Here is a 27,168-nt window from a genome sequence, read left to right on the forward strand (position 1 = left end):
CAAGCATGTATATCATTTTGCGCAGTAGGCACAAGGCCTTGTGTGTCAGCCAATAACCTGCAAAATCTGAGGTCTACATATAACATTAGTTCGCTAGATCTCAGTTACTAGCGGGACCTGTAAAATTTGAAAAAATGTTTGCTAGAATCGGTCATGGAGAAACTGCATTTTGCACGTTACTGCAGACCGTATTTTGCTGGACTGCCGTACTTGCAGGAGCCTGTACAGCTTAAGTTCAGTAACCAAAGTATTAGCACGTAGATGCTCTTTTACGTCAGTTCTATTTTTCTGACGTGACAGCTGCATGGTTTGTTAATTGCCAAACCTATGAAATGAGCTTATTTGTGTCCACCTTGCACAAAGCTATGTGATTTGTAAAGGTTTAAAATCTGATGGTGCATCACAGCAACCAATGCTGGCCAGTCAGGGTCAAAACTTCAAAGCATCATCAGTGTGTGATGCCAAACATGTGCCTCATGTTTAGTGTTGATCTGACTCACTGCTGCTGATTTCTGTCCAATTAAGTAAAAAAAAAAAAAAAAAAAAAACACACGCACACACAAGGCCTGTGATTGTATCCAAAGGAGTTAATTATACACTGTTGAACCTCTGGGTGGTGGATCTGGCTCCAGCCAAGCTGTCGACATCATTCTTAGAGGTCATGCAGGTACTCATTTCATCACGCTGTATGTGACTGAATCTTAGGACTACTTAAAAGTATACATTTTACATAATTAATGAAAGCAAAAATAATGACAATATGGTTTCAAGAACTATGTGCCTTAACTCTAAAAATGTGCTGTCAGCTGCAAAAAGGAAGACTGTAAATTTCTTGCAAACCCATTAGTATGGGCTAGCTAGAACTGCTAGTTTGTTATTTATTTAGTTTTTCATTTTAACCATCACATTAGCAGCTGCCAGTAGGTCTAGATCAGCTCAGTGCAAAAAGCAATGAAGTGTTAGCACAACAAACTCCAACTGCTGCTGGAATGCACTGGGGAAACAGAAGGGGGAGGATCTGCTATTAGGAGCTTTCTGCACTACTGAAGGAAAGGTAAGCTGTGAAAATGACGGAACGTGCACTCGGACATGAGAAACTTAATAAAAAACTGATTTTAGACTGTAGTGCTTGACGATTGCATGAATTTAGTTGTTTACATGAGCTAGTCGGTTGAAAGCAGTGAATCTGGTGAGGCCAGATGGAGTGGGACAGATGAAATACAGGTTGGTAGAAGCCCCCCAAATTCTTAAATCAGAGTCTGATGTCAGGTTGAAGAAAAGGCCGTTTCATGTCCTGTTCCTGTTTTGGTCAGTGTGATTGTATGGCCCCTGAATGAGACTCTTTTTTTTTTGCTTCAAATCATGAAACATGATGCTGTGGCTTGTTTTTTTTTTGCTATTTAGATCAAGTGCCTTTATAGGAAAACAGTAGTTTGGGCTCAAAGGGGGTGGGGGGGACAGATACTTAAAAGAAAGATTGGACCCTGGACACCACAAATTTCGGGTCCATGCTCTTCAACAAACATCTGGGCTTGCCATGTGACCGCCTCATTGGTGGATGTGTTTAATTGGTGTCAGAAGAAGAAACACAGGAGGATGCTAAAACGATCAAACAGCTTAAAAACGGCGTAGTATCCGTGGTATTTGCATCTGTGTCCACTTCATAGAGGCCAAGTTTTAGCAGTTTTTTTGTTTATTGTTCCAAAACATTTATAACAAAACCGAAGCGCGTTCCAAAGCAAAAGTGCAACGTCAAGTGGGAATGGTCAAGAGGAATGGAACATGTATGTAAATGGACGTTTCTGCATACTTAAGGTGACCTGAGGCTAAGGGGACTGCCCCCCCCCCCAACTCTGCACAACAAAAATAACAGGAATATAAATAGCATGATATAAATATGTAATAAACATAACATTTAATGAAAAGGATGCTTCTAACCTTAGACCATATGACTACAACATATCATCCCTTATGATGGGATTAATTGTAAGTCAGCTGCAAAAAAAGAAAAAAAATTGTATTCACAAAATGATCAATGCCCACCAATTTTCAGAAGCCTTCAAAGGCAAAGACCATTAATAATGGTAATTTGAAATTTTTTGCATATCAGTTCACAATCTCTTTATACCTTTTACAGACTTTATAGTTTCCATGCAGTGATCATTGCCTGGGCTAACAGTTCATTTTAAAGAGTCAGTCCAGAGCCTGATTACTCTGATTTAAAAACAAATATGTGTAAAAATGAAAACAAATGAACTATAAAGAGCAAACACACTATACAAATGCCTTTATATTCTTTGTTGCATCAATGTTGCATTTAATTGGTCAGTTTTTGGGGGGTGCAGAATCATCCACTACAAACATGGTCACAAACTATCAAACCTTGGTGCCTTTTGCTCCTTTTTTCTGCAGGAACAGCTCGTGAACACCACTGTGATTGGCTGTGTAAAAGGGGTGGGGTGGGGGCTTAAAAGTCCACTTTTATTCCATCTCACATAAATGACTGATTTTATCTTGATTTACCTCTTTCATGGTTTGGTTCAGTTCACAGACAGTTGAACTCTCAAAGTTGGTTACATTTTCACACTGTTACTTTGACCTGGCTCCTTCTACATGCAAATATTCTAATGCCATTGATATGGGAATCGTTGTGCATGTGCACATCAATTCCAAATGTAGTGCATAGCAAGAAAAACAGGTCAATTACACCTTTTCTTAACCATGGCCCATCCAGGTGTGTGTTTTGGGTTTTTTTTCTTACTTCAACTGGTCCCAAGTAATTTATTCAAACATTGATCAATCTACAGAAATTATTGTCTGATGGCAGGTTTGCTATTTTTCCATTCACATGGCTTGTCTTTATGAATTCTCTGATGATGGTTCAGGGTAAAGCACAAGAAACCAGGAAATGATGAACAGCAGAGAGCATGTAGTTTATCCTCTATGACCCATTGGCTCATTGATGTAAGAATGACTTTTGAGATTTGGCTGTTCCATGTTAGAATTACAGGATATTTTGCTCCTCATGGGAAGTCCGACTTGCTCAGTCTACCTCCAACTGTGGAAAACCATTTTCAACCACAAGATCAAGTTTATACAGAGGACCAGCCGTAGCTTCCAGCTTTCCTTCCGTCTTGTGTTAGCTGGTAAGCTGCTTCATTAACATCCATGACATGGCGTATGTGCCTCTATTCTGTTGTTAACCAGCCAAAGGTATGACGCTGTATCAAAACCATTTTCACCTCAACTGAATCACTTAAGCCAAGCAGGATCTGCTTGGCTGGTATAATGACTGGTGCTGCCTTGTTTTGTTAGCCACTGTGGTTTGATGGAAAGTAAAAGCAACATGCTGAATGTGCCATTGAAGGCCATGTTCCCTTTCCATGGGTAGCTCATCTCTGTCAAGATCTAGGGTCTTTGCTTGCTGAAATCCCTGAGAAAGAACAGGCTATGGGAGCACTCAACACCGACTACACACCAATTTACGGAGTCTGAAACCACTTTTGGCACGCATCTCTGCGAGTTGTTTGCACGGAGAAAAAGCTCGCCCTACAGTGTTTGTCAACTTCAGGCAATTGTCAGAATAGGTTTCTTATGATACGGTCAGTAACGTTCTCACAGTACTCTTGATCATCAAGATTAAATGTATTTAGTAAACCAAATGAAGCATGGCCAGCCACAAAAGGTCTTTAGTGGACACCACTGTGCCACAAATGCTCAGGATGATTATATCTTCTGTGACTTGTACCTGGTGAAACATCGGTCATGATGGGAATATCCCTTTGTAAGAATGCCATTTATTCAGTCTTCATATCCTTTGATGAAGGATGGATCTCTCTTGAATCAGCAGGTGCCACACTCCTACCTTGATTGGATGTTTATTTTTTTGCCATGCTGGCAAAATGGTAACTTCATTTAACAATGTCCATATTTCAGAACTGTTGAGTTTGACATTACATTCATAGCTTCCACAGATATATTTATTCTCATCATAATGCTGTCCCATAAAAGTATTGCTGGACGTGCATTTCTTCCAGATCAGTAACAGATTAAAGGTCATCACTGTCCACACTAGTGTTTGGAGTACCACTGATAACCAAAAGAGTTTTTACGGTGTGGCCAATTATCTTTGCTCCTGACTACTTTCAGCAATAACTACTGTCACTTCCAGATCCTCAGGTTAGGCCATCTTAGATCTTCCTCTTTGGGAATATTTCCTAGAAACTAGGATATTTCTTTGTATATACACACACACACACACCTGTGGAAACCTCAAGAAAGTGTTACTTTTCAGTGCACATACTTCCATTCCAGAAATGGTAACTTTTCATTGTCTGTGGTTTGTAAAAATATTTCCATTTTTTCTGAGTCAACTGTGCCATGAATGTGCCTGTGCAAACTGGTGCATATGTACCTGGCTCAAGAAGACTTCAGCAAGAGTAGACAGACTTCAGCTGGGGTTTCCAAGTTCACATTTGGCTCATATTGACTACTGTACTACAACAGGTTGCCTTCAAAGGACACGAATGGGGAGAATGCCAATAGACACACAATTCCACTAGCAGCAGAGACCTAGCTTTAAAGCAAAGGTAGCAGGACAGAGAGGACACATCGCAGGAAGGGAGATAGAAGATCAGGTAAACGAGAGGCCCGGAGACCAAAATGTAAAGAGGAGCACAGAGGAGCTCCTCCAGAGCACCATCCAGGTTTAGCAATGCCTGCTTCTCTTACCGCTAGGCATTCAGAGACATTGTGCGTGTCCATACGTCCAGTCAGACAAGGAATGAACATCTGAAAATGGACAAACAGTTGAAAACAAGAAGAAAAAAAAAGCAACTGTAACAATGTGTATGCTTCATATACAAATAATTCTCCGAATTATCACAGGCAGTTTAAATATGTGAATACTTACTACTTGTTTTATTGTTTGTTGACCTATTTTTCTGCAACTCACTGTAGTGACAGGTAGTCTGCTCTTCACACTGCTACACTAATAGAAACACTTCTTCCTTTAAACCATTCACAAACAACAACAAGAACTCTGAGCACAACAACGCACCAAAACCCGTCAACAGTCGCACAGCCATGAACAAACCAATTCTTACACTCCCTCTGCAAGAGGTGGGCCTAAATATTTATGTTCAGGGTTCAAAACCTGTTTTAAAAAACTGCACTACTGGGTTTGAGCTATAATAAAACTACACAATGTAAATGGCTTGGAATGTGTGCTGTGGCAAACATGGTAAATCTACAGAAAAACACATGAAAATCCTAAGATTCAATAATTCATCGATTTATTACCGAAATCGGTTTAGAAACTTTTTCATTTTCCAACTGTAAGCTCTGCCATTTTATTACTAACATGAAGTTCTATTACGATGCTTAAATAACAATAACCAGCAATGGTTTGCCATTTTAGCTGATGAAGCAACTTTGTAATTTTGCAGTTATTAAAACAGCCATATTGGTCGGTAAAACTGCAATTACATATTTTCCTCACAATCATTCAGATAATGGTGATAAAGACCTGATATTGGCAGGAAACTCCGCCCTCACGTTTGTCATCACCCAGGAAGCTGTTCACATGCAAATAGAGCCCATCCGCCACTCACTGATGGACGTGTTAGACATATGAGGTTGTCAGGAAATGCAAATGTCCCAGGCTGTTCAGCTAGGGTCTTCTCCATTTGTGCTTATTTTCTGATTTTTTTTTTTACGTGTTTGCAAACAAGAAAGAAATTGGTGACGAGTAAATAGAAACAAGGCTACAACAAAACTGCCTCGTCCAAGAGCTAACACACACACACACACACACACACACACATGCAGACACACTTTCCTATATTAATGTCTAGCATATACTAGGGTTGCAGCGGTAACCGGTTTCACGGTATACCACGGTATTAAAATGCACGGTTATCATACCGTGTGCGTTTGCTTATTACCGGTAAAAAGCAAGCCAGCGGAGAAACTGACCCGCGCATGCGCAACTCCGCTCCGGTTCAGCTACTAAGCACACAGCAGTGAGAATGGCAGAAAGTGCATTAGACTTAACAAATTTTTTAACAAAAAAAAAGCTTAACTAAAATCAGCGGCGAAAATGACGTAATCGCGGTGGCTCCGCCGGTGAGCGCGGGTCTCGCGCGCTGTCGATTCGCGAGGTCGTGCACGTCTCGAATTTTGTAACTTTGCGCGCGTCGCGCCTCAGCGCAATGAACAAAGTCATGTTTGCAGGGTTCATACACCTTTATAAGGTGGAATTAAAGCACTTGTACGTAACTTTAAAGGTCCGTTTCAATATTTCCCAGCACCTTAAACTTAATTAAGTTAAATATTTATACATATACTCAAAATAATTCGCTTTTTATTAAATTATTTAATGGTTGTTTATTTTCAAAACGCCCAGTCTTAACGTCTTCACGTTCTCTCGTGTTTCGTCCTGGAATTACAAGAGGCTCTGTTAACGTAATACAAAAGAACTGTGCCGAGTCGCGCGCTACGGTCACTAGTGAAAGTGTAAATCCATAGATTTTTAAGGTCCTTGCTTTCACTGGATGTGAAAGATGCCATTAATTTACATGCGTTCATTTTCAAAATTTTACGTGCCTGTTTTTCATATGTTAAAACCAGACTCGGTGTGAAAGCCTTAAAATAGAAATCTCTATTGTGAGGGTCATGTCAGAAATAAATCCTCTCTTTCTGCAGTATCTGGTTATATTCTAACTTGGCAGTACAACGGACGTTTACAACAGTTGTTGATCAGACACTGACCCAGGTTGAGTTTATCAGATATTAAATAATTTAAACTTAAATAATTGTACTGAAATCCATGATTTAGGTTTATCTAATTTTGCAGTATTTATTTAAACATGTGTACAGCTTATTTTTTTAAAGGAGACATTTTGTATACAATAGTTCCAGGTTTCTACAATAAATAGTTAATTGAACAAAAAAAACTTGTAATTTCTTTAAGGGTCAGTGTATCTTTTAATAATATACAAACTAACTGTGATACCGTGATAACCGTGATACCGCGGTATTTTCTGAGACGGTTATCATACCGTGAAAATCTCATACCGTTGCAACCCTAGCATATACACACACATGCACACAAAGATGCCAACTGTTGACCAGAAATATGGAGTTCGTTCTCTGTAACGTGCTGTAATTATGTTGTGAAAATTATGAATATGCAATATATTGCTAGGGAAGAAAAGACATGGTGTGTGCGTATGCACCTGCCTGTTTACATACACACATGTCTGTAAAGGGGACTTGCATGGCTGCTGCCTCCCCTCTCCAGTACCCGCAAGGGTTCAGTGACATTACCACACAAAAGTTGACTGGAGAACAGTTTCTGTTCATCGCCAAGCCTTGAATCCAACACGAGCACGGTTTGTTCAGCTGATCTTAGGTCAGTTGTTAAGGGTTGCTACAGATAGAAAGTAGGGCAGATTATGCAGTAGGCCTTCACAGAGGCACTCGATGAGTGGCCCACACGAGGAAGTACGCAACCTCTCCTCCCTTTCTTCTCCACAGAAAAAGGAGAAAGAGGAAAAGAAGAAAAGGCGTATTCTTTGGCTTAGCGGCTCTCATAGAGTGCTTTGTGCAGGAGGACACGAATGAGAAGCCTCCCCTTCAGAGAGATACAGTAGGGAGAAGGGGGCAGCGGGGGGCTGCAGGAACAGCTATGACTCGAGTTCATGCACAGAGTTGCTTATCAGCAGCCTGGAATACAGCCAAAAATCTGATGAACCAACACACTGGAGTGCTGTGTGTAACTCAAGGATGGATTAACTAGCAACCCCTATGTTGAATTATGAACATGTGCCAAAAGGTTTTTTTATAAAGTGGGTAATCAGTGCTCCCTCTGGCAGGAGGAGAGGTACTGAGGAGTAATGGTTGGAGCAGAATGTTACTGAGGACATGGCTGGAGCTGAAAGGTATAACGGAGGAGGATGGGTGGAGCTGAAGGGTACAGAAGGACGATGGGTGGAGTCACAGGGTACGTACGGGCGATGGGCGGAGCAGAGAGGTACGGTGGGGCGATGGGCAGGGCCAAGGTGTACAGAGGAACCGTGGGTGGAGCCATGGGGTAGAGGGTAAATGGGTGATGGGAGGGCCTGTAGCTTTTTGTGCAGAGGACTGTGAAACTGTGAAAGGGTTGCAATTTTTGAATGAAATACCACAAACCACTGCAAACACCAAAAACAAAAAATAAATAAATAAATCGGAAAATGCAGAAAAATACTTTCAGTTTCCAAAGTGCAAATCTTTCAGTTTCAGCTCCCACATTCATGAAATAAACAAGTTAAAGTTAAATAAATGGCTGTCGATCCTATGACCACTAAACACCATCCCTCTCTATTACAACACACACACAAACACACACGCACACAAACACACACCCCAAACAAAAACATGCTGTACACAGTGGTAGCTGTGCTTTTGGAGTCTCTGACGTCACAGTACTTGCGTGACACTGCCAACTCAGGAGTTAAATTTAGATCCTGGGCACTGGTCCCAGACACTGCAAAACAATGTGATACCACGAGTGCTGCTTTAGTTGGAACCATCTCTCTCTCTCTCTCTCATACACACACACACTCATGTGTTCACACACCTGCTCACATCACACACTACCCCCATGCTCCCAAACTCAGTCCTCCTCACACACACAGACTGCCTCACATATTCCCACACACACACACACACACTCACTCACCCACACAGACATTTATACACACATACAGGCAGACACACACAAACACACGTTCACCCTCACACTCATCTGTGCACACTCATGCGCACACACGCGCGCGCGCGCGCACGCACACACACACACACACACACACACGCCTAAAAGGGCACCGCAAGAAAGAAACAAATCATTTGTTTTTCATTCCAAGAGTCTGGCAGCCCTGTCGTTGATAAGACCAGCTAAACTCCTCCTAACTTGCGAACGATAAAGCCCGCTGAAACATCCTTCACGTCACTACAGCAGATGTAAACGGTCCACAGGCCACACACAGCACCTAACAGCAAGATCCAACATACTTTTCTGTTAGTCATTTGCCATAAAGTTCACTGTGACACACACTCACACACAGTCACGCAGTGTAGACTTCAACACTTATACTCACTGACTCACCAGCTCACTCGGGCTGGACAAAATTACAGCAATGCCACATGATCAAAGACTTTATCTCTGAAGAGTCAAATTCCTAACAAAGGTGAGGAGTATCAGGTTGGACGCCAATTAGCAGTATGTGTCAGCTATAAACAGGTCTGACAATCAGTACTTTTACACCTGAATTCTCATAGCAACATAAGACATAGTGAAGAGTTAGCAAAAAAAATGCAAAACTATTCAACGCATCAAGGAGAACGGTCTCGAAAATCACGACAGTATGTGTCAAACACAGACAACCTACAAAAAAGAGGAACGGTGGCTGCATGCCAAAGTTCACCAACAGCAACAGACACTTAACAGGAACACAACAAATCTACAACTCCAAGTGTGACCACAGAAGCGAACCAACACCTTAGTGTTCCAGCCTCGATAAAACCCGCATGGCTCGAGATCCACAAAGCTCGAATTTGTGGCAGGGCTGCTCTCCAGAAACCACTTGTACTGAAGGCCAAGGAGCAGAACCTGCTGGAAGGAGTACAGAAGTTGAATCCATGAAGAGCAGAAAGACTACAGTCGTAAGAATGAAGAGCTGTAAACATTTTGGGTCTTTCTGGATACCAGCATGAATGGCTACAAAAAGGTGATCTAAAGTCATAATATATTCTTATGTAGCAAACAGCATTTTCCAAACTTTGCTGAAGAAATGATTTATAAACAAAAGGACATGAATGAAAATGATAAGTGAAAAAACAACCATAGATCTCTAGGTTAATGGCTTTACCTAATGATGACACAATGCATTTGGAGTTGGGTTTATGACTTTCTCTGCCATTTAATAATAAGAAGAAAAAATTATTCCTCTTACAGTGCAATATTGCATTTTCAAACAACTGAAGCTCAAAGGGTTACAAAATCACTTCCCAAAGTTGCTCACACTTCGCAGTCAGGTAGAACGCTCAGCAACAGAAGCCTCAGCAGCACTGCTCATCTCTTGGCCTTTCATGCACTTGATAATGCCCATGTTCATGAGTCTAACCTAACAGGTACCGAGTACCCTAAAAGATACAGAGTACCCTATAAGATACCGAAGTCCACAGAAGGAAACAAGTAGTCTAAAACACACACGTGCACACACAAATCAATTAATGAATTACATGCACAAAAATTACCACCAACCTCAAATTCTCAAAGATACATGTTCCTCAAAACTACAGCAACTTCATTGTGTTAAAACACTAAATACCAAAACTTTATGCCAGCTGTGAAGTGTGATGAAGTAGAATTATATTTTTATAGGATGCCTATTACAATTAACACATCACGATCTTAAATTCAACACCAGTAAAAATCATGCCATGATTTGAAGCAGGCCATTAGCAAGGCAAAAAACGTGTGTGCGCTAATACAGGTTTGTTCAGAAGGGTGTAAAGGTCATATACTTTTTCCCATCAATGACCTTGAGTGTTCAAACTATTTGTTTAATAAAAATACTGTTTTATTTTATTTTATTATGAGGCTACATGGAGTGAAGTGTGAAAAAACTGCAAACAGTTCCAAAGGGCCCATAATTTTTTCTCCTGATTATAAAAGATATGACGACTCCCCATACATCCTTTATCCTACACTCATATGTGTTTACATCGTGGCAGTGACCCTGTAACTGCTTGGAGAACCGATGGAAACTTCTGAAAGTTCTGCTTGCGTGTGAAAGCCAGGAACACAAAACCATTTTATAGGACTGTGTGCATCTGACCATGCAAACGCCCATAATCATTCCACACTAAAAGACGATAACCACCTCCCTACCTGTACTTAGCCTACTCTCTCTAACTCACACAGAGAACTAATTTAACAATGTTTACAACAGCAGGTTCATGTAGATTCATGTCAAACTGCTTTCATGTCCACTACAATCACTAGATCCCAACGGAATCCAACCTTTACTCGTCTCGCAAGTTCGGGAGAGACGATTTCCACATGCTTCATCCTTCAAAGAAACACTTTTCTTCTTGAACGGTTCAATATGCCACTACACTAGACTAATGTAGGGCAGCACCAGAAGGATTAAAGGTGTTCAGAAGGTGAATGGTCTCACTGCTCTCGCTTATTCTATTACAGGCTATGAAACTCTACGATAATTGTTTCTTCGAGTGCATAATACGAGAGCAAGACGAGATGAGACCAAATTCGTAACAAGAACGTGTGGTTATTTCTCTTTTCAATTGACGGCCGTGTGGTTTTGCGACGCGAAACTGCAGATTACGACGTTAAACCGACTTCGTACAGCCACCTAGCTGCCGTGCAGCAGCTAGACCAGAGGAAGACGAGCCCTCGGCGGGGGCTACTGTCTCTTTAAGCCGTAATCCCTTCAATTTGAAGCATTTGTTCCCCACCAGTTAATGGCCGGCTCAATGTAATGTCCACATTGCGCGGAGGGAGGTCTCCTCCTATTAGCATCGCCACCGACTCGCTAACAGCTCGGCGAACATCTAGCTAATGTCGTCCTGAGACTCCGAGCCCATGAGAATCACTTAGCATTTCAAAGAGGGACCGACCACCACAACGCAAAAGGCAAGTTTTAAACCAAAGGGACGACGGCAGGATTCGGCGAAGCAAACGAAATATCGTTTTAAATAACATTCAACGTGCCATATAGTGAGAGAATCGTTCTGAACAAAAGATCATCGAGCCCCCGGGTCGTAACCGCACGCAACTTTACTAAATATTTAAATGAGAATAAACGCGCGCGGATCTTTCCGATCGAAACGATTACGGGGATTAATCGGTACAAGGAGTCGCATAGTCGCGATTATTTCGGTTATTAGGAGAACGAGACGGATCACTACGATTCGGAGGTGCAAGCAGTCTAAAAATCTGGCCCATAACCTCTCCCCCCCCCTTCCACCTATGGACCCATCCGTCGTTCTGATCTATCGACTCACCACACATTTAAGACAGCGGGACAACATCTAAAACCAGCAAAAACACGATTAGACTACATGTCAGGCGATTAAAGCAAATACCAAACACAGGCAGCCCATCAAATAAACGATAGCTAGCTAGCTTTTCCAAAAACCCACGAAGAGCCACAAACGAAACGGAACCATCAGAACCGACGAGGCCGATAAACGTCCAAACGTTTATGGCAAATGTAAATATGAACGTTTCCGAGCGCAAAGCGCAACTTGTCTACAGAAATATTGGCCAGAACATGTTGGTGAGCTGGAGGACATCACTAGTGGTGTGTAGGTGGAGATCACACTCATGACATCACCAACTGTGTGTGGCTACACAACTTTGAAGTGGCACTTGGAGAAAAGTACCAAAAGCATTCGCGAGTTGGGCAGAACTACCACCAAAACTATTAAACTCACGCATCCCGCAACTGATCCAAAATGTGTCAAGGGGAGAAACTCGCAGTTCGAGACGCTGAAAGTGCACCGTGAACGTTTCCCAGCAAGTTAGGAAGTTCCGACCTGCCATTTCCGAAACTGTTCGCTAACTAGATCTCCGTGCCCGAGCCAAAGTTCGTGCATGCTGTACAAGCTTAAGCGGTCCAAACACGGTCGGTTCCCCCCACATTTCCCTCTACCGCTGCGCACGTTCGCCCCGTTAACACACACCACCGGGTCTCCCGGTGCCGAGAGGTGAAGCGCCCCGTCGGTGTGCACATTTACCGCTATGAGCGTGTGGTTCCGCTGTTCGGCACCAGCGGCCGAGTCTGGGTCCTGCTGCTTGTTTTGCTTGCTGCCGGCGGGTTTCTTCACCCTCTGCTCCAGGCTGCGCTGGTACAGACTGGCGGTGTCCCGCCGCTCCAGCTCCAGCTGCTCGGCGTGGGCTTGCTGGTATCGGCTCTCACAGGTGACATGGTGCCGCCGGCAGCCCTCGATCCGCTGGCGGAGCCGCTCCACCACGGTGCTGTGCTTCGGGACGCCCGCACTGCTGTTGGCGGTGCTGTTACTCGCACTCATGCCAGTGTTTAGGTTTACGGTACTGTTATTAATGCAAATGCTGCCGCCGTTCGCGGCAGCGGGGCCGGCAAAATCCCCCATCATCTGTGCCTGGCTACACAGTATTTGGGAAGAACTTTGTCAAAGCCCCCTTGCTCCTTCTCCCGCTCCAAACTGGGTCTGAAGTCCGGTTCGCCAGACGGAGAGAGTGTGTGTGTGGGACTCAAATGACTACAAACACACGGTGGTGGCAGCTTCCCTCCTGCGGGAATATCACCGTGTCAACCATTCAATGTTGTTCAAACACCGACCTAGCGAAGCTGGAAACAATGTCACAAAGTGAAGGAGTAAAAGAGGCGAGCGGGTCAGCGCGCCGTCTTCCCCCGCCACAAGGCTACTCTCTCGCCGCTAGCGCCCCATCAAACATCCGGATGTTACTCGCGACCATCACAACACCCGCCGCTGCGAGCCCGTCGTTTTATTGTGTTGTCCTTTCGAAAAAAGTTTTGCCATCTGCAGCGAACGGGCTCCGGAGTTAGTTTCGTGAACTTGCATTTCATTAGTTTGGTCGGTAAAAAATCCCCAAGCGTGAACGAGCCGTGCAGTTCAAAAAGTCCTGTCCGTTGAGGGGTACGCGAAAGGAAATCCTACAGACGTTAATGTGTTCGTCGCTAGCAGCAGCTGCCACCATCACAATAATCAAGTACTCCCCTCCTCCATGCTAGCGGAGTGATATCAGGACAACAGCCGAGCAAAAACCAGCCACCGGCCTGTGAGCAGCCCGTCAGCTCCGCGCAAAACACGGTGCGGAATATAGTCCCACGGATGAGGACTCGCGATTTACTAAAGAAGGCGAGCCGAGAAAGCGGGCTACTTGGAACAACGAAGCCGATTCTGCCGTGGATATAAACTCGCAGTAAATTAATGTGAGAATAAAAATAAAAATTGTACACATAGCAATGTATAAATATCAGTCAATAAAATAAGCTTTCTGTATTTCTGTAAGCACTTTGGAAAGTGATTTGGAAACTTTTCTCTGATCTACAGTGTATATAGATGGGCAGTGTGCTACTAATGCATGTGACGTGGTGTTTTACATATTTATATTCAGTACAAACATTAAATATTGGTCTTGTACATCTCCAACGCTCATGGGTTCTTGACTCCACCAGATACATCAGATAAGTTACTAGACACTTATTTTGTACTTTTGTCTTTGTTTACTCTGCAGCCAATGTGGAAATTTATACAATTGGATCAGTGATGCAGTAAAATAATTGTGCTTGACTGTTATTGCCACTGAATGCTAACAGAAAACTGATATTAAGGAAGGGAACTTAAAAAAAATCAGTTTCTCGGAAAAGGTGTAGTCTGCTCTGAATGTGGGTTCTGGCCTGGGTGTTTATTTACAGTGTGCAGTACTTAAGCTGTACACACATTAGACTGAGCAATGGCAAAGAGGAATTCCCATTGGTAGTGTAGGCACAGTATGGGTGCAACACCATTCTTTTGTGTTAACCTTTAGCTGTTTGTACGCATGTTGTCAGTGTGTGTGTGGGTGTGAGTGCGCGCACGCGCGGGTGTGTTTGTCTGGACTGTCCAATCTCTTATGACGGCCTTGTATTCATGGAGGATGACACTGTGTTTTGAGCAGAGGCGCACAGGCAGGTTTCACCAACTACTCTAGACAGACAGAAACGAGACAGCATGTGTATATGCTGTGAAAAGCACACCGGACCCAAATGCCTCAGAAGTGGTATGATCAGATGAGAGCCTGAAGGAGTCATTGCAGTAGGTAAATGATAACAGAGAGCACTGGAAGTGTGTGTGTGTGTGTGTGTGTGTGTGTGTGTGTGTGTGTGTCTGAGAGTGTTATGGTGCTACAAACTCTTCCAATCTGCTGAGTGCTGCTGGAATGACTGGAATGTTGTTCACATATTCTCTCTCTCTCTCTCTCTCTCTCTCTCTCTCTCTGTCTCCCTCTCTCACCTCTTGCTCTCTCTCAACCCCCTCTCTTTCACTCACTCTCTCACCACTCCCAAATACATCTACCCTCTGGTCTCCTCTTTTCCATCTCCCCTGTTCTTGCTCTTCTCAAGAAAGCAGTCAGTAAACAGTTCTATGGTGACGCCATTTTTAGGCTACGGTCTCACTAAAACATCTTTGCAAGATCAATTTTTTCTAAAATAAAAACAATTTTGTATCATTCAAAAAATCACTGCTTATAGATTTGCTTTGGATGTTATATCTTGTTAGAAGACAAGCAAGCATAATAAGAAACACATGGTACCATTAGCAATATTTACAAATTCTGTTACACACTACAAAACACTATGGATTATCCAGATTATTATGTAGTGTCAGAACAGACCGTTGCCTAGTTGTAGCCTGCCCATGGGTTTCTGATGATCAGAAGTTCCTCATTTGTTATGAGGAAGTTAATGGTGGCCATTTCAACAAGTTAAGAAGCTATACATGTTATTATTATGATAATACATAGCAATCCTATCTTTCTCATGTGCTGGTCCTTTACTGAAAACATGGCTAGTCCATTCCATTTGTACTGAACAGTGAAACCAGATATTTGTGCAGCAGACGAGAGTCCTCCAACTGAGTGCTGTACCTCAGACCTCACCATCGTGCCTCTGTGTCTACAGCCAAATGGTGAAGTGATTCTCAGGAGCTCCAGGTGCTGGGGCACCCCCCCCCCCAAGTCACTCCTCCCCTCTTTCTAACACCTTTCTAGTGATACTGGTTTATCACCCTGCTTAGCATCATCAGTCTCTCTGCCTTCTCCCTTCAGCCCCCCCCCCCCCCCCTCTCACACACACACACACACACACACACACACACACACACACACACACATACACACACTCTGTCCTCTGCCTGTATTTGACTCCAACACTCTCATCCATCCCTCATTCCAGAGCCATCTCTTGCTCCAGAGCAACACACACAAAAATGGAGTGTGTTGTGATTGTGTGTGTGCTTTTGTGTCAGGGAAACTGTCATGCAAGTAAAACCCTTGACTGTCAATAAGAAAGAGTTAGCGTGTGTGTGTGTGTTAGAGAGACAGAGAGAGAGAAGGCTTCTGTTAGTGGCTGTATGAGTCCCCAGTGCTCTCTTGTAGCAGAGCTGTGTGAGACACTTTAAATATTTAATGTGCCCACCCAAGCATTAGACCACTGATAAACACAGAATCAATGAAGCTGATATATTGCCTATCCAAGGAGAGAGGTAGAGAGAGAGACAGACAGACAGACAGAGAGAGAGACAGAGACAGAGAGGTAGAGAGACAGAGAGAGAGGTAGAGAGACAGAGAGAGTGAGAGGTAGAGAGACAGAGAGAGAGAGAGGTAGAGAGACAGAGAGAGTGAGAGGTAGAGAGAGAGAGGTAGAGAGGATAAGAGAAAAAGGAGTGAGAAGCAGTGATTTGCCAGCTTTACTACAGACACCCTTTCTCACTTTCTCTCTCTGTTCCCACAATCTCTCTCAATCTCTCTCTCTCTTTCTGTGTGTGTCTCTCTCTCTCCTCTCTCTCTCTGTGAATGCTCAGTGGGAATATTAATATGCTTTTTATGTTCAAGGGAATAAAAATGGAATTACCTACCAGCTGCTCAGAAAGTCTGTGTGAGTGTGTGCACTTGGGGGGAATATTCAGTCAGTGGTATAATGTGGTGACAGTTGTGTGTTCGACTCTGTGTATTTGTGTACGGAAGGTGACTCGGGTGAGTAGGTGGGTATGTATTTGTGTGTGGTTTTGTGTGGGCACACAGCAAACTGGATACGTGACTTCCTGTGTAAGTGTCTTGTGGTGTTGTATGAGTGTTGTGCTCTGTGTGTGTGTGTGTGTGTGTGTGTGGTGTATTTGTGCGCATGTGTGAGTTAGAGAGAGCACATGTATGTGAGGGGGTTTTCTGACTCATTCCCTTGGTATTCAAAGAAAGATCTGATCCCCCTAGAAGAAGAATTAATGAGAGTCTTTAAGACAAGTGCAGAGAGCAGGAACAGAAGGGGGCCGCCTCTGGAGGTCCGCTCTGAGGTGAGCTGGCGTTCTCTGGATTTGTGGAACCTCTCCCAGTCACGCGCCCAACTTACACACACATGCACACAGAGAAGGGTGTGTGTGGGTGTCTACATTTCTGCACACTCATGACTATGTGGCTGTCTTCCCCTCCTGATTGCTGGCCTTTTCTCCTCAGTGTGCACAGATCACCCCAAGTGGACACTGTTTCTCTCTGATTCAGCAAGTACCGCCTCACTCTGTTGCCTGACACCTCACATTGCTTCAAAATAAGAGCGCCCCCCTTTGCCAAACAGGTCATCCCACGCAGTTTCTCAAGTGCCACACCGCACCTAGTCAAACATTTTGTGATCTAGCCATGATCAGTCATCACACTGTTTTTCTAGTTGATTTCCTGTTGGATTGGATTTCTAGACAAACAGTAAGACTGGTATTGGCTTAAATTGTAATCTCAGAGGGGATTCTTTTGTTGAATATCACTTTCAAGTCTAGGGATAGGTTTAATCTGCCTTACGTACTCTGTCCAACTTGGGTTATGCAAGTACATTCTTCTTCACATATGTACGAAGAAGCCGTGCTGCTTGAAAGTTTGTGAAATCCTTGAGTAGTTTAGATTTTTCTGTTGTTTTACCATGATTCTCTTATTTTATCATCACCACTTTTTGTATATGAAATGTCAGGTAAATGTTCATCAATTAAATGAATCACAACTGCATTGTACAGCCCATCATTGTGGGGAAAGCTACAAGACCGTCTCCAAAAGATTCCAGCTCCATCCATCTGCTGTAAAACAAATCATTTACAAATGGAGGGCAGTCAGCTTCACCACAACTCTGTGGTGGCCATCAAAGCTTTTACAACAAAAAGCACCAGAAAAATAATAATTCAGGTAAAGGCCAATCCACACATCACCACAGATTGAATAAATGTACATGTGTCTGCAATCAGGTGAAAAATCAATAGACTTTCAATAGACAATAGAGTTCATGTGAGAGTTGCTAGAAGGAAGCCTCTGCTCTTAAGAAAGAACAAAGTTGCCTGTTTAAACTTTGCTAGAGAGCACTTGGACAAACCAGAGGCTTTCTGGAAGTCCATTCTCTGGACAGATTGAAATTCAGTTATTTGGCCAAAATCCCAGACGCCATGTTTGGAGAAAAGTCAATACTGCATATAAAGACAAGACCTTCTCCCAACAGTGAAGCATGATGGTGGAAAAGTGAAGGTCTGGGCCTGCTTTTCTACCTCCAAATCTGGATGACTTCATATTATTCAGGGAACTTATCCTGCCGTCAGTCAGGAAGTTGAAGCAGGGATGGAAAAAGATTATGCAACAAGACAACGACCCAAAGCATTCCAGCAAAACTACCAAGGAATGGCTTAGGAGACAGAACATTTGCACTCTGAATTGGCCCATTCAAAATCCAGACCTCAATCTCATAGAAATGCTGTGGCAAGATATAATGTGGGCGGTATATTCCAGACGTCCGTCTAACCTCTCTTGATTGGTGGAGTTCAGCAAGGAGTGGACAACTATCCCAAAAAGCAGATGTGAGACACTTGCTTGTGGTTACAGTAGATGTTTGGTTGAAGTAATGGCTGCAAAAGGAGGTGCCACAATATACTAACTGTCAAGGTGATTGAGGGAAGGGACACCAAGACAGTGGTGCAAACGTAGAACATTTAGTAAACACGCAGACATACACATAACCACAGCTACACATACAGCGAATGACGAGACATAAGACAATACACCACGATGCACACAAATACAAAGACACATGCAGGTTATTATATAGATGTTAACGAAGGGAAAAACAAGAAACAGGTGTCACACACTAACATAGGGAAAGCTAACAAGGTGCGTGGCACAATGACAAACGCACAAAACACAGGCACATAGTGGACCGTACCAAGCGTGCCCTGACAGGGGGAGGGGGTATGTGCAGTACCGTTACCCCCCAATGGCTCACCGTTTGGTATAGCCCAGAGGCTCAGAGGCGAGCCCCTGCCCCTAGTACCGGCAAGTCCAGATGCGTGATGGTAATCTATAGTGCAGGTCTGGGGGCACATCTCCATGGACAGGTGTGGTGGCCATCTCGGTGGCAGCAGGACTAGGGGGCACATCTCCATGGACAGGTGTGGTGGCCATCTCGGTGGCAGCAGGACTAGGGGGCACATCTCCAGGGACAGGTGTGGTGGCCATCTCGGTGGCAGCAGGACTAGGGGGCACATCTTCAAGGACAGGTGTGGTGGCCATCTCGGTGGCAGCAGGACTAGGGGGCACATCTCCAGGGACAGGTGCGGTGGCCATCTTGGTGGCAGCAGGACTAGGGGGCACATCTCCAGGGACAGGTGCGGTGGCCATCTCGGTTGCAGCAGGACTAGGGGGCACATATCCAGGGACAGGTGCGGTGGCCATCTCGGTGGCAGCAGGACTAGGGGGCACATCTCCAGGGACAGGTGCGGTGGCCATCTCGGTGGCAGCAGAACTAGGGGGCACATCTCCAGGGACAGGTGTGGTGGCCATCTCGGTGGCAGCAGGACTAGGGGGCACATCTCCAGGGACAGGTGTGGTGGCCATCTCGGTGGCAGCAGGACTAGGGGGCACATCTCCAGGGACAGGTGTGGTGGCCATCTCGGTGGCAGCAGGACTAGGGGGCACATCTCCAGGGACAGGTGTGGTGGCCATCTCGGTGGCAGCAGGACTAGGGGGCACATCTCCAGGGACAGGTGCGGTGGCCATCTCGGTGGCAGCAGGTCCGATAGCACTGCTGAGGGACGGGTGCGGCAGCCATCGCTGCTGGCAGTTTCCTACACAAATAGCAAAGTCTCTCCTGTTCTGGTGCTGTGGCGACCGATCAAGCCACTGGCGACGAGTCAATCTGGGGGAAGTGCCAGCATGAGCAGGTCAAGCCCCTAGCAACTGGTCAAGCCTGCAGCCTCTACCCACCCCCAGCCCGAGAACACCGGGAGGAACTTCCCTCCCTGGGAGCAGCACACAAACCCAGTACTAGAGGAGTACAGGTTGTGTGCACAGTACCGTTGCACTAACTAAAAAACGTTCACATAGTTTTGCATTTTCAGTGTGTGTGTGTGTGTGTGTGTGTGTGTGTGTGTGTGTGTGTGTGTGTGTGTGTGAGAGAGAGAGAGAAAGAAAGAGAGAGAGAGAGAGAGACAGAGACAGAGAGAGAGAGAGAGAGAGAGAGAGAATGTGGTGCAAGTGTGTGTATAAAAGAGAGAGAGCGTAAGTGAGATGGTAACGAGAGGTAAAGTGAATACTTGAGATCGTGATCACTGCTTTAACCATCTGTCTGGGGTATTAGTATGGTGTGTGTGTGTATGGAAGGGATTCCATCTTTTGATATCAGTGAAAAGACCTTTTTGAGAACTACACACACATACTCACACAATACACCTTTTTTCTGAAAGAACAAATTAACACATCATTGTGTCATCATGACAAAAGAACTCAGGCAAGGCTGTGATAATTATACTAATTAATCTATAATGAGATGCATGGAGCAGCTCTAATTATTTGTCAGTTCATAAGCAAATTTCATTAGCATATGCTTTACATGGTAAACCTTAGATCACATAAAATGTGCACAGCTAAAGAAATGAAATGCAGTGACTATCACCTTTAAGTCTGCTGTTGTGTGTTTCTGTATCTATGGTGCACAACAACAGCGAAGATGTCACGCTGCAGCCTGATTAAAGCCAGGGTAAACACTACAGGCTGATCTGAGATCAGTGTTTACACTGTCATTCATTTATCATTATTAGTGGGGGCAAGTCTGTGCCCATTGAGGGTGACTTATCATTTCTTTGGCCTTTAGACAATTGCATTTCATTGCACGAGAAGGATACATACGTATGTAGGACAACAACTAGCCTAACCGCTAATAGTTCTCTGGTTATTATTGGGCAATTACTATTGTGATGTCAGCACACACAGTACAGTGATGTCTAAACAGACTTGTGCCTGTTGTAGTATGAGGTACTGGATCGGACTTGCCTTAAACAGTGCAGGTCTTTCATAACGCAGGCCACGTCGGATAGGGGTTTGTTTGTGGCAGGATGATGCTTTGTCCTGACACATGCTAAGCACTTGATTATTGTTTGTCATATTTGCAGAGTCACGCTGTGTCATGCCAACAAGGCTACTGTAGGTACTGTGTTCATCTCTGCACCCCTATGATAGAACACTGGTGCTGATGACCCTCCTAACAGATTACTGTAAACATGAAATTGGTTGTTGAAGTTGAGGAACCCTGTTCTGATTCCAAACATCAAAAAAGTAAAATAAATCAAAGATCAAATGTTCCAGAAATGATTTTTACAGGATCAAACCTGTCTGGAAATCTCACAAAGACAGCAGATAAAACTGACCACATTTTGTGATTTTGTGTGTGTGTGTGTGTGTGTGTGTGTGTGTGTGTGTGTGTGTGTGTGTGTGTGTGTTTGTGTGTGTGTGTGTGTGTGTGTACACAAGTGAGAGAGAGTATCTCAAAGAGACTGGCCAAGAAACTAGATTAAGGCAGAGAAGAGAGAAGTAAGTGTGGTTGTAAAATAACACTGTTTACAGTTTACAGCTGTTCTTAAGACATGAAATGGAGTTCTGCCATATGGAGTGGAGTGAAATGTTTGCTATGACCAACTGTGTTTGAGAGTTTAAAAGGCTTGTTTTGATTATAGTACAATATGCCATATTTTAATTATGCAGTTTCACAGTAGAGATAAATCAATGCTGTATTTTACCTATGCCCAAGGGATAAGCTTAGCTGTGTACCAAATAAAAAATGTCAGATTCTACCCTTTACCTGATTACTTTGGGTATCACTGTGTGTTAGAAAAACTTTACATGTATGCTTCCGGATAATTTCCCATTTTTAGCCATATTGGCTTTTCATGCTGGTTATCTTTATTTCTTTAAGTATTTTATTGACTATGAATAGCTAGAATTTTTCGCTCTTTCTAGGCTTGTTACAGTAAAAATGGCAATACTGCCATAATGACAGCTTTTGCTGACAATCCACTTCAGAAGTGTTGGTAACATACCACTCGCTAAGGAACACAAAGCAGTGAAAAACATCAAATTCCTCAGTGACGAAGCTTTACAGACACACGCACACGTCCTTGAGCTATTAACTCTATTTTTAAAAAGGCTTAATTAGTAAATAAAAGAAAGAATTCAGAAGTTATATACATAAAGACAAACACACACGCAGTTTGTACACTAAATCAAAGAAAAACGCACGATGTACCACAACGTATACTACTTTCACAAGACACACAAGTACACATGCTAAGTAAGATGAATGCTGCTCTGTTAAATGTCTGTGATGTCTGGATATTTCAGTGAGTGTTGTGACTTTGTAGCTGTATTATTTGCATGGTCTAGTTTCTGCATGCTCCTTTCATAGGTAATGCCCGGCCTTTCGGCTGCTGTATCTAGGTGAGACTTGACTTCTGTTCACGCCGTGGGTTTGTGTGTGTGAATATGAACTGGAGCAATGCAACTGACCACCCGTGCTGATTTCTGCAGACTTCACAGCGGTGTAGTGTGTGTGTGTGTGTGTGTGTGTGTGTGTGTGTGTGTGTGTGTGTGTTATGTACATTTTGTGTGGTTTACAGTGTACCTGCTGAGTTAAGCCAGTGGATCATGATGGAGGCCCAGATGGGACAGAGAAACTGAGAGGACTACCGTTCATCTGCCTTCCAGAAGAACACTAGGAGAAAGCCAGCAGTGGGGCTGGAGTGAGAGCGGGTGGGGAGGTGAAGCAGGAGCCCCGGGGGATTGGGGGGGGGGGGGGGGGGGGTGATGTACACGACCGTCCTCTAAGCAGGGAGGGGAGCCTGGAGAAAGTGTGAGACAGAGATGGAAGGATGTGTCCGGTGAAGAGCGCTGACATCACAGCCAACGAGTCCTTCAGTTGGCCGATTCAAGCATTTTTCCCAATATACTTTTTTTACTTTTTTATGGGACAATTTTTGCTTGAGAACATTTGAAGCAAAATATTTAACTTTTTTATTGCATTTTTTCTTGAACTGTGGCTGTTTGGTTACAAATTTTATAATGTTGGCAGAGCTGGAAAGCACACTTTGTTTTAGGCGGGTCAGCTAGTTTCTTGGTACTTAGAACTGAGGACATCATATAGGTGTTATATATTATATATGTTATTAAAAGGCATTTTTATTTTTTTTAAAGGTGCTTTGTACTCATTCTGTAGTTTCAGTACATTTTTCCTTCTGCTATATTAAGATGTCTCTGAACTACAAAACTTTGGCTTCAGCAGAATTGGACTGTCTCAGAGCAGCTGACAGGAGGGCAGCACAGCAGTGAAATGTGTTGAATTCAGACTGAATATAAAATCCACTGTGCCAAGGCCCATCCCTTTATCCTCGTGATCAAGCTTCGGTAAGAACAATGGAAGTGTGTATCAGAATGGCCTTGTGAGGTGGTGAGTACAAGATACCATCTCTCTCGGGTTTAAGGTGTTCACTGGAAGGTGAGCCTAATTCTGAGAGTGGCTGTGATATGCTACCGATTCAAAATCCACAAATACATTCTCATTTTTAAGTGTTGGGAAGAGACTAGTGGCCTTTGTTAGCCGTGTGTGTATTTATGTGTGCGGTACGAGCAGGGTGAAGTGTGGGTGTGGGTGTGTGCTTCTGTGTGAGAACAGGGGTGGAGGTTCTGTCATGGGAGGAAGATGACATCATAATGTCACGGTGATGGCCCGTGTGGGCGCCCCTGGATCGCCACAGCGACGGCAGCCTCTTCCTGCGGCGTTGCCCCAGCAACCCCTCCCACTTCCTGACGCCCCTCCAAGGCCACCTCCTCTCCCAAATGCAGGCATCCTGAGCACATGTAAAAAACAACCAGGCATCCACAGACAAGCCTGCGAAGTCAGAGCTCCTGGTGATCCAAAAGATGTGAGTAGACCCAAAGCTGCTCCACTGATCAAGTCTCTCGATGTATCGCAACCATTAGAACAGAGACAAATACACCTGTGTGAAAAGGAAACTCACACCAACCTTTAAAAAAAAAACACTAAAAAAAACAAAGACTACAATCTAAGAGTCCTATGCTTTCCTCTTTTTGGTCTCTCTGTCCTTGTAAGAAGTGCCTGAGCAGAGATTAGTGCAGTCCTGCTCTGTTCTCAAAAAGAACAAAGTCATTTTATGGCCTTGCAGTTTGGGACAGCTTCCCCCACCTTCTCTGAGAAGCAACTACTATATGGTGTGTGTGTGTGTGTGTGTGAGTGTGTGTGAGGGAGGGAGGGAGGGAGTCAGAGAGACAGACAGAGTCTTTCAAAAGCTATTTGTCCCTGTTTTTAACGGCCCTGTCTCCTCCTAAGCGTCTATAAGGGCTAGTGTAGCACAGTTGGGCCACGGTGCCATTCGGGATGCAGAGGAAACTGCTGTCGCATTGCTCCGCTGCGCTGGCAGATTGGCCCTCGGCTGGATGTCACGGCTCCAGAGCCAGGCTCACCGTCTCCTCCTCATTCCCAGGCTTGGCTCACTGCAAGGTGGGCGAAAGGGCACCTCCACCTCCCGGTGGGCCCTGTGATCTGGGTGTAGCAGTGCTTGCACGTTAGCACTCGGGCACAAGGTGGTCGTGTGACTTCTCTGCATGTGTGAGAGAAATCGCGCTCGAAAGAAGGAGAGACTAATATAACATTTATTTCACTGTTCAGTTGGAGCTGTATCACAGCCTTACACACAGGCATGGTACGAAGGTCAATGGAAAGTGAGGAACTACTGCTACCAATACCAAGCACTCGTGCATGATGGACTCTCTTACAGTTATGGCACCACGATCGTCATTTACAAGGCAGCTTCTCAGTGACAGGGTTGCGTTTCAGATCCCTAATTCTGACCATTAATCTGGAGCGAATCAAACTCAAGCCCAGTTTCAACTGCAGGCAGAACAGCTGGGAGGGGTGAGAAGGTATGCGTGCGGCTGGCGTCTCAGCCACATTTAGGTGGGTCGGGTTTTTTTTACAAGCACATGGAGAGCCGTAGTGAACGTGGTGAAAATCTGTTGATGAGGATGCCGATGCCGAACGGCGAGAGGGAGATTCTGGTTTTGCTTGCTGACGACACGATTGCATTTTGACACCCCCCTTCACCACTGAGCACATGAGCTATCGGAATTGTTCCGTTCAGAGTTCTCTGCCTTTCTCACAGGCCTCCTTATTTATTTAAACTCCTAAGATTTATTGACGTAGCCAATCCCGTCCAAAAGCACTTATTACTAAAAACAACACATTCGCGAGACATGGGTCGCAGGGGACGCAGTGCAGGCATTTAACAACCGTCTACAAACACTTAAATAGAAACGCTATTAACAAAGCCTGCGATGTCACCTAATGCGCTGCAGGCTTTAACGAAACCTACGACTTACTTCTAGAGAAACGGTTTATTTGGTGTGCCGTGTGTCCGTTTAGTGTAGTTGTGGGTATTTATAAACATATGGGTACTACATGTTAACAATCATGCACTAGCTTTAAACCAAATAGGCCAGTTATGAATTTTCCAAGGGTTGAAATTTACATTATATCGAAATTATCTGGATTTGGATCTTAAATATTATTGGAAACAGTGGTTGAAAATATTAGCATATTTTGTCACATTAAAGAAGCAGTAAGTCACTGGACCGGCTAAAGGTGTTTTTTCCCCTCAATACACAAATAGCACATCATATTGCATCAGGCGTGCTGTTACTTTTTAACGGCTAATCAAAAAGTAAATCATATGGATATCGCCAGCAACAGGTGAAAGCGCTTTAGCTCCAAGTTAATTGTGTTGCCACAATTTTTGGCACAACTCCAAGGAAGCGATGCATTACAAACTTTGTTTCGGTTCCGCATAACAGAATAACCCCGTAATATCAACACCGGAAAAAAAAGCTTTTAGAAAAACGATTTCTGATTTCTGTCATTTCTACATTCCATTCAGGATAATTCCGCACATAATTGGACATAATTCAACGCCGCCTGTAACCACTAGGTGGCGCCCCTTCCACACGGGCAACGTGTTCCCCCATATACGCTTCCTGAAATGAGTACAGTACTTATGCGGTTGTGTTGTAATGCATTTGTGTAGTATTCCGTGTAGTAGAAGTGAGACCAGATCGTCATTTTCTCCTTATCTATCCTATTAATATATATTATTACATCTATATTGGTTCCGTATTCCTGCCATGGCTATGAAAATCAATTCCTGAGCATTCAGTTAGGCTGTGCCGAAACTTATCGTCGCTATTTAAATATGTTAATTCATTTATAGGTTGGCCTTTCAATTGGTGGCAATAAGTTCTGTTGGTACCTCTCTGTGTCTCTCGTGCTCTTACCCTCTCACTGTTTTTCGAAAGTAATCTGTGTCATTAATCTCATTTGTTCAGTGTGTCAGCATCATTAACATTCATTTGCAAGCTCATTAAAGCCAAACCTGTGTGGGTGTATGTGTGTTCACGCAGTTTGCGATAGTCGAGAACCACCCACGACACGTAGCTATCTATCCTTTATCGTTCGTTGTGGCCTCTATTACTATATGACTTGTTTGGTAGCGCAGAAACGAGGAATATTTATGGAACATGCAATTATTCAGCGACTTGCTGAATAACGCAGTGCTAAAACTTTGTGATCACTTCATCACTTGTATCCTCCCAAGTATTCTCAGATATTCTATAGGCTAATGTACGTACTCTTAACGTCAACCTTAAATGAAAATTATGTGGACTCTGGATTCAAGTGGCTAACAATTATGCTAGTGTTGTTTAGGCTCTGTGTGAGCAGATACCATGGCCCCTGTGGTTAGTCTTTCACAAACACCGCATGGCAACAGATTGGTGGAAAGGGCCTCCTTGAACTCTTAAAAAGTCAAGTGAACTTTGAACTCCTTGACTCCTCTGACCAGCCACAGCCTTCAGGCTCCATGACTGTCTCAACAGCAGTGTCACCTGAGCCACCCCACAGGTCCAGCCAGTTACAGCAGAGATGGTGAATAATTGAAAGGGTGCGGCCCACCAGCTGCAGGTGTCCCACAGGAGAG

At 44.0% G+C, this 27,168-nt stretch overlaps 1 protein-coding gene across 2 annotated transcripts; it reads right to left on the minus strand.

Moving 5' to 3' along the window:
• Nucleotides 1-1,593: 1,593 nt before the first annotated feature.
• LOC143476961 (mastermind-like protein 3) lies at nt 1,594-13,839 on the minus strand. 2 transcript variants are annotated; one of them, XM_076975385.1, is made up of 3 exons: nt 12,811-13,839; nt 4,732-4,791; nt 1,594-4,572 (listed from the first exon to the last, which is right to left on the minus strand). In XM_076975385.1, the coding sequence occupies exons 1-3, from the start codon at nt 13,186-13,188 to the stop codon at nt 4,498-4,500; spliced, it is 513 nt and encodes a 170-aa protein (XP_076831500.1). In that variant the 5' UTR covers nt 13,189-13,839; the 3' UTR covers nt 1,594-4,497. The 2 variants fall into 2 exon arrangements, with proteins under 2 accessions (XP_076831500.1, XP_076831501.1); XM_076975386.1 differs by having other exon boundaries at nt 1,594-4,576; nt 12,811-13,837.
• Between the last annotated feature and the right edge of the window lie 13,329 nt (nt 13,840-27,168).

This window comes from Brachyhypopomus gauderio, chromosome 15, assembly GCF_052324685.1.
Source record: "Brachyhypopomus gauderio isolate BG-103 chromosome 15, BGAUD_0.2, whole genome shotgun sequence".
NCBI classification, from domain to species: domain Eukaryota; kingdom Metazoa; phylum Chordata; class Actinopteri; order Gymnotiformes; family Hypopomidae; genus Brachyhypopomus; species Brachyhypopomus gauderio.

Bases quoted from the DNA above. Each gene is read 5' to 3' on its own strand.
- LOC143476961 (XM_076975385.1), bottom strand. From the start codon at position 13,188: ATGATGGGGGATTTTGCCGGCCCCGCTGCCGCGAACGGCGGCAGCATT. The intron at 4,792-12,810 runs GTAAATGTGCAC...GTCCATTTTCAG, and splicing joins GGAACCACACGCTCATAGCG to ATGTTCATTCCTTGTCTGAC. The intron at 4,573-4,731 runs GTAAGAGAAGCA...CTTTAAAGCTAG, and splicing joins ATGTCTCTGAATGCCTAGCG to GTCTCTGCTGCTAGTGGAAT.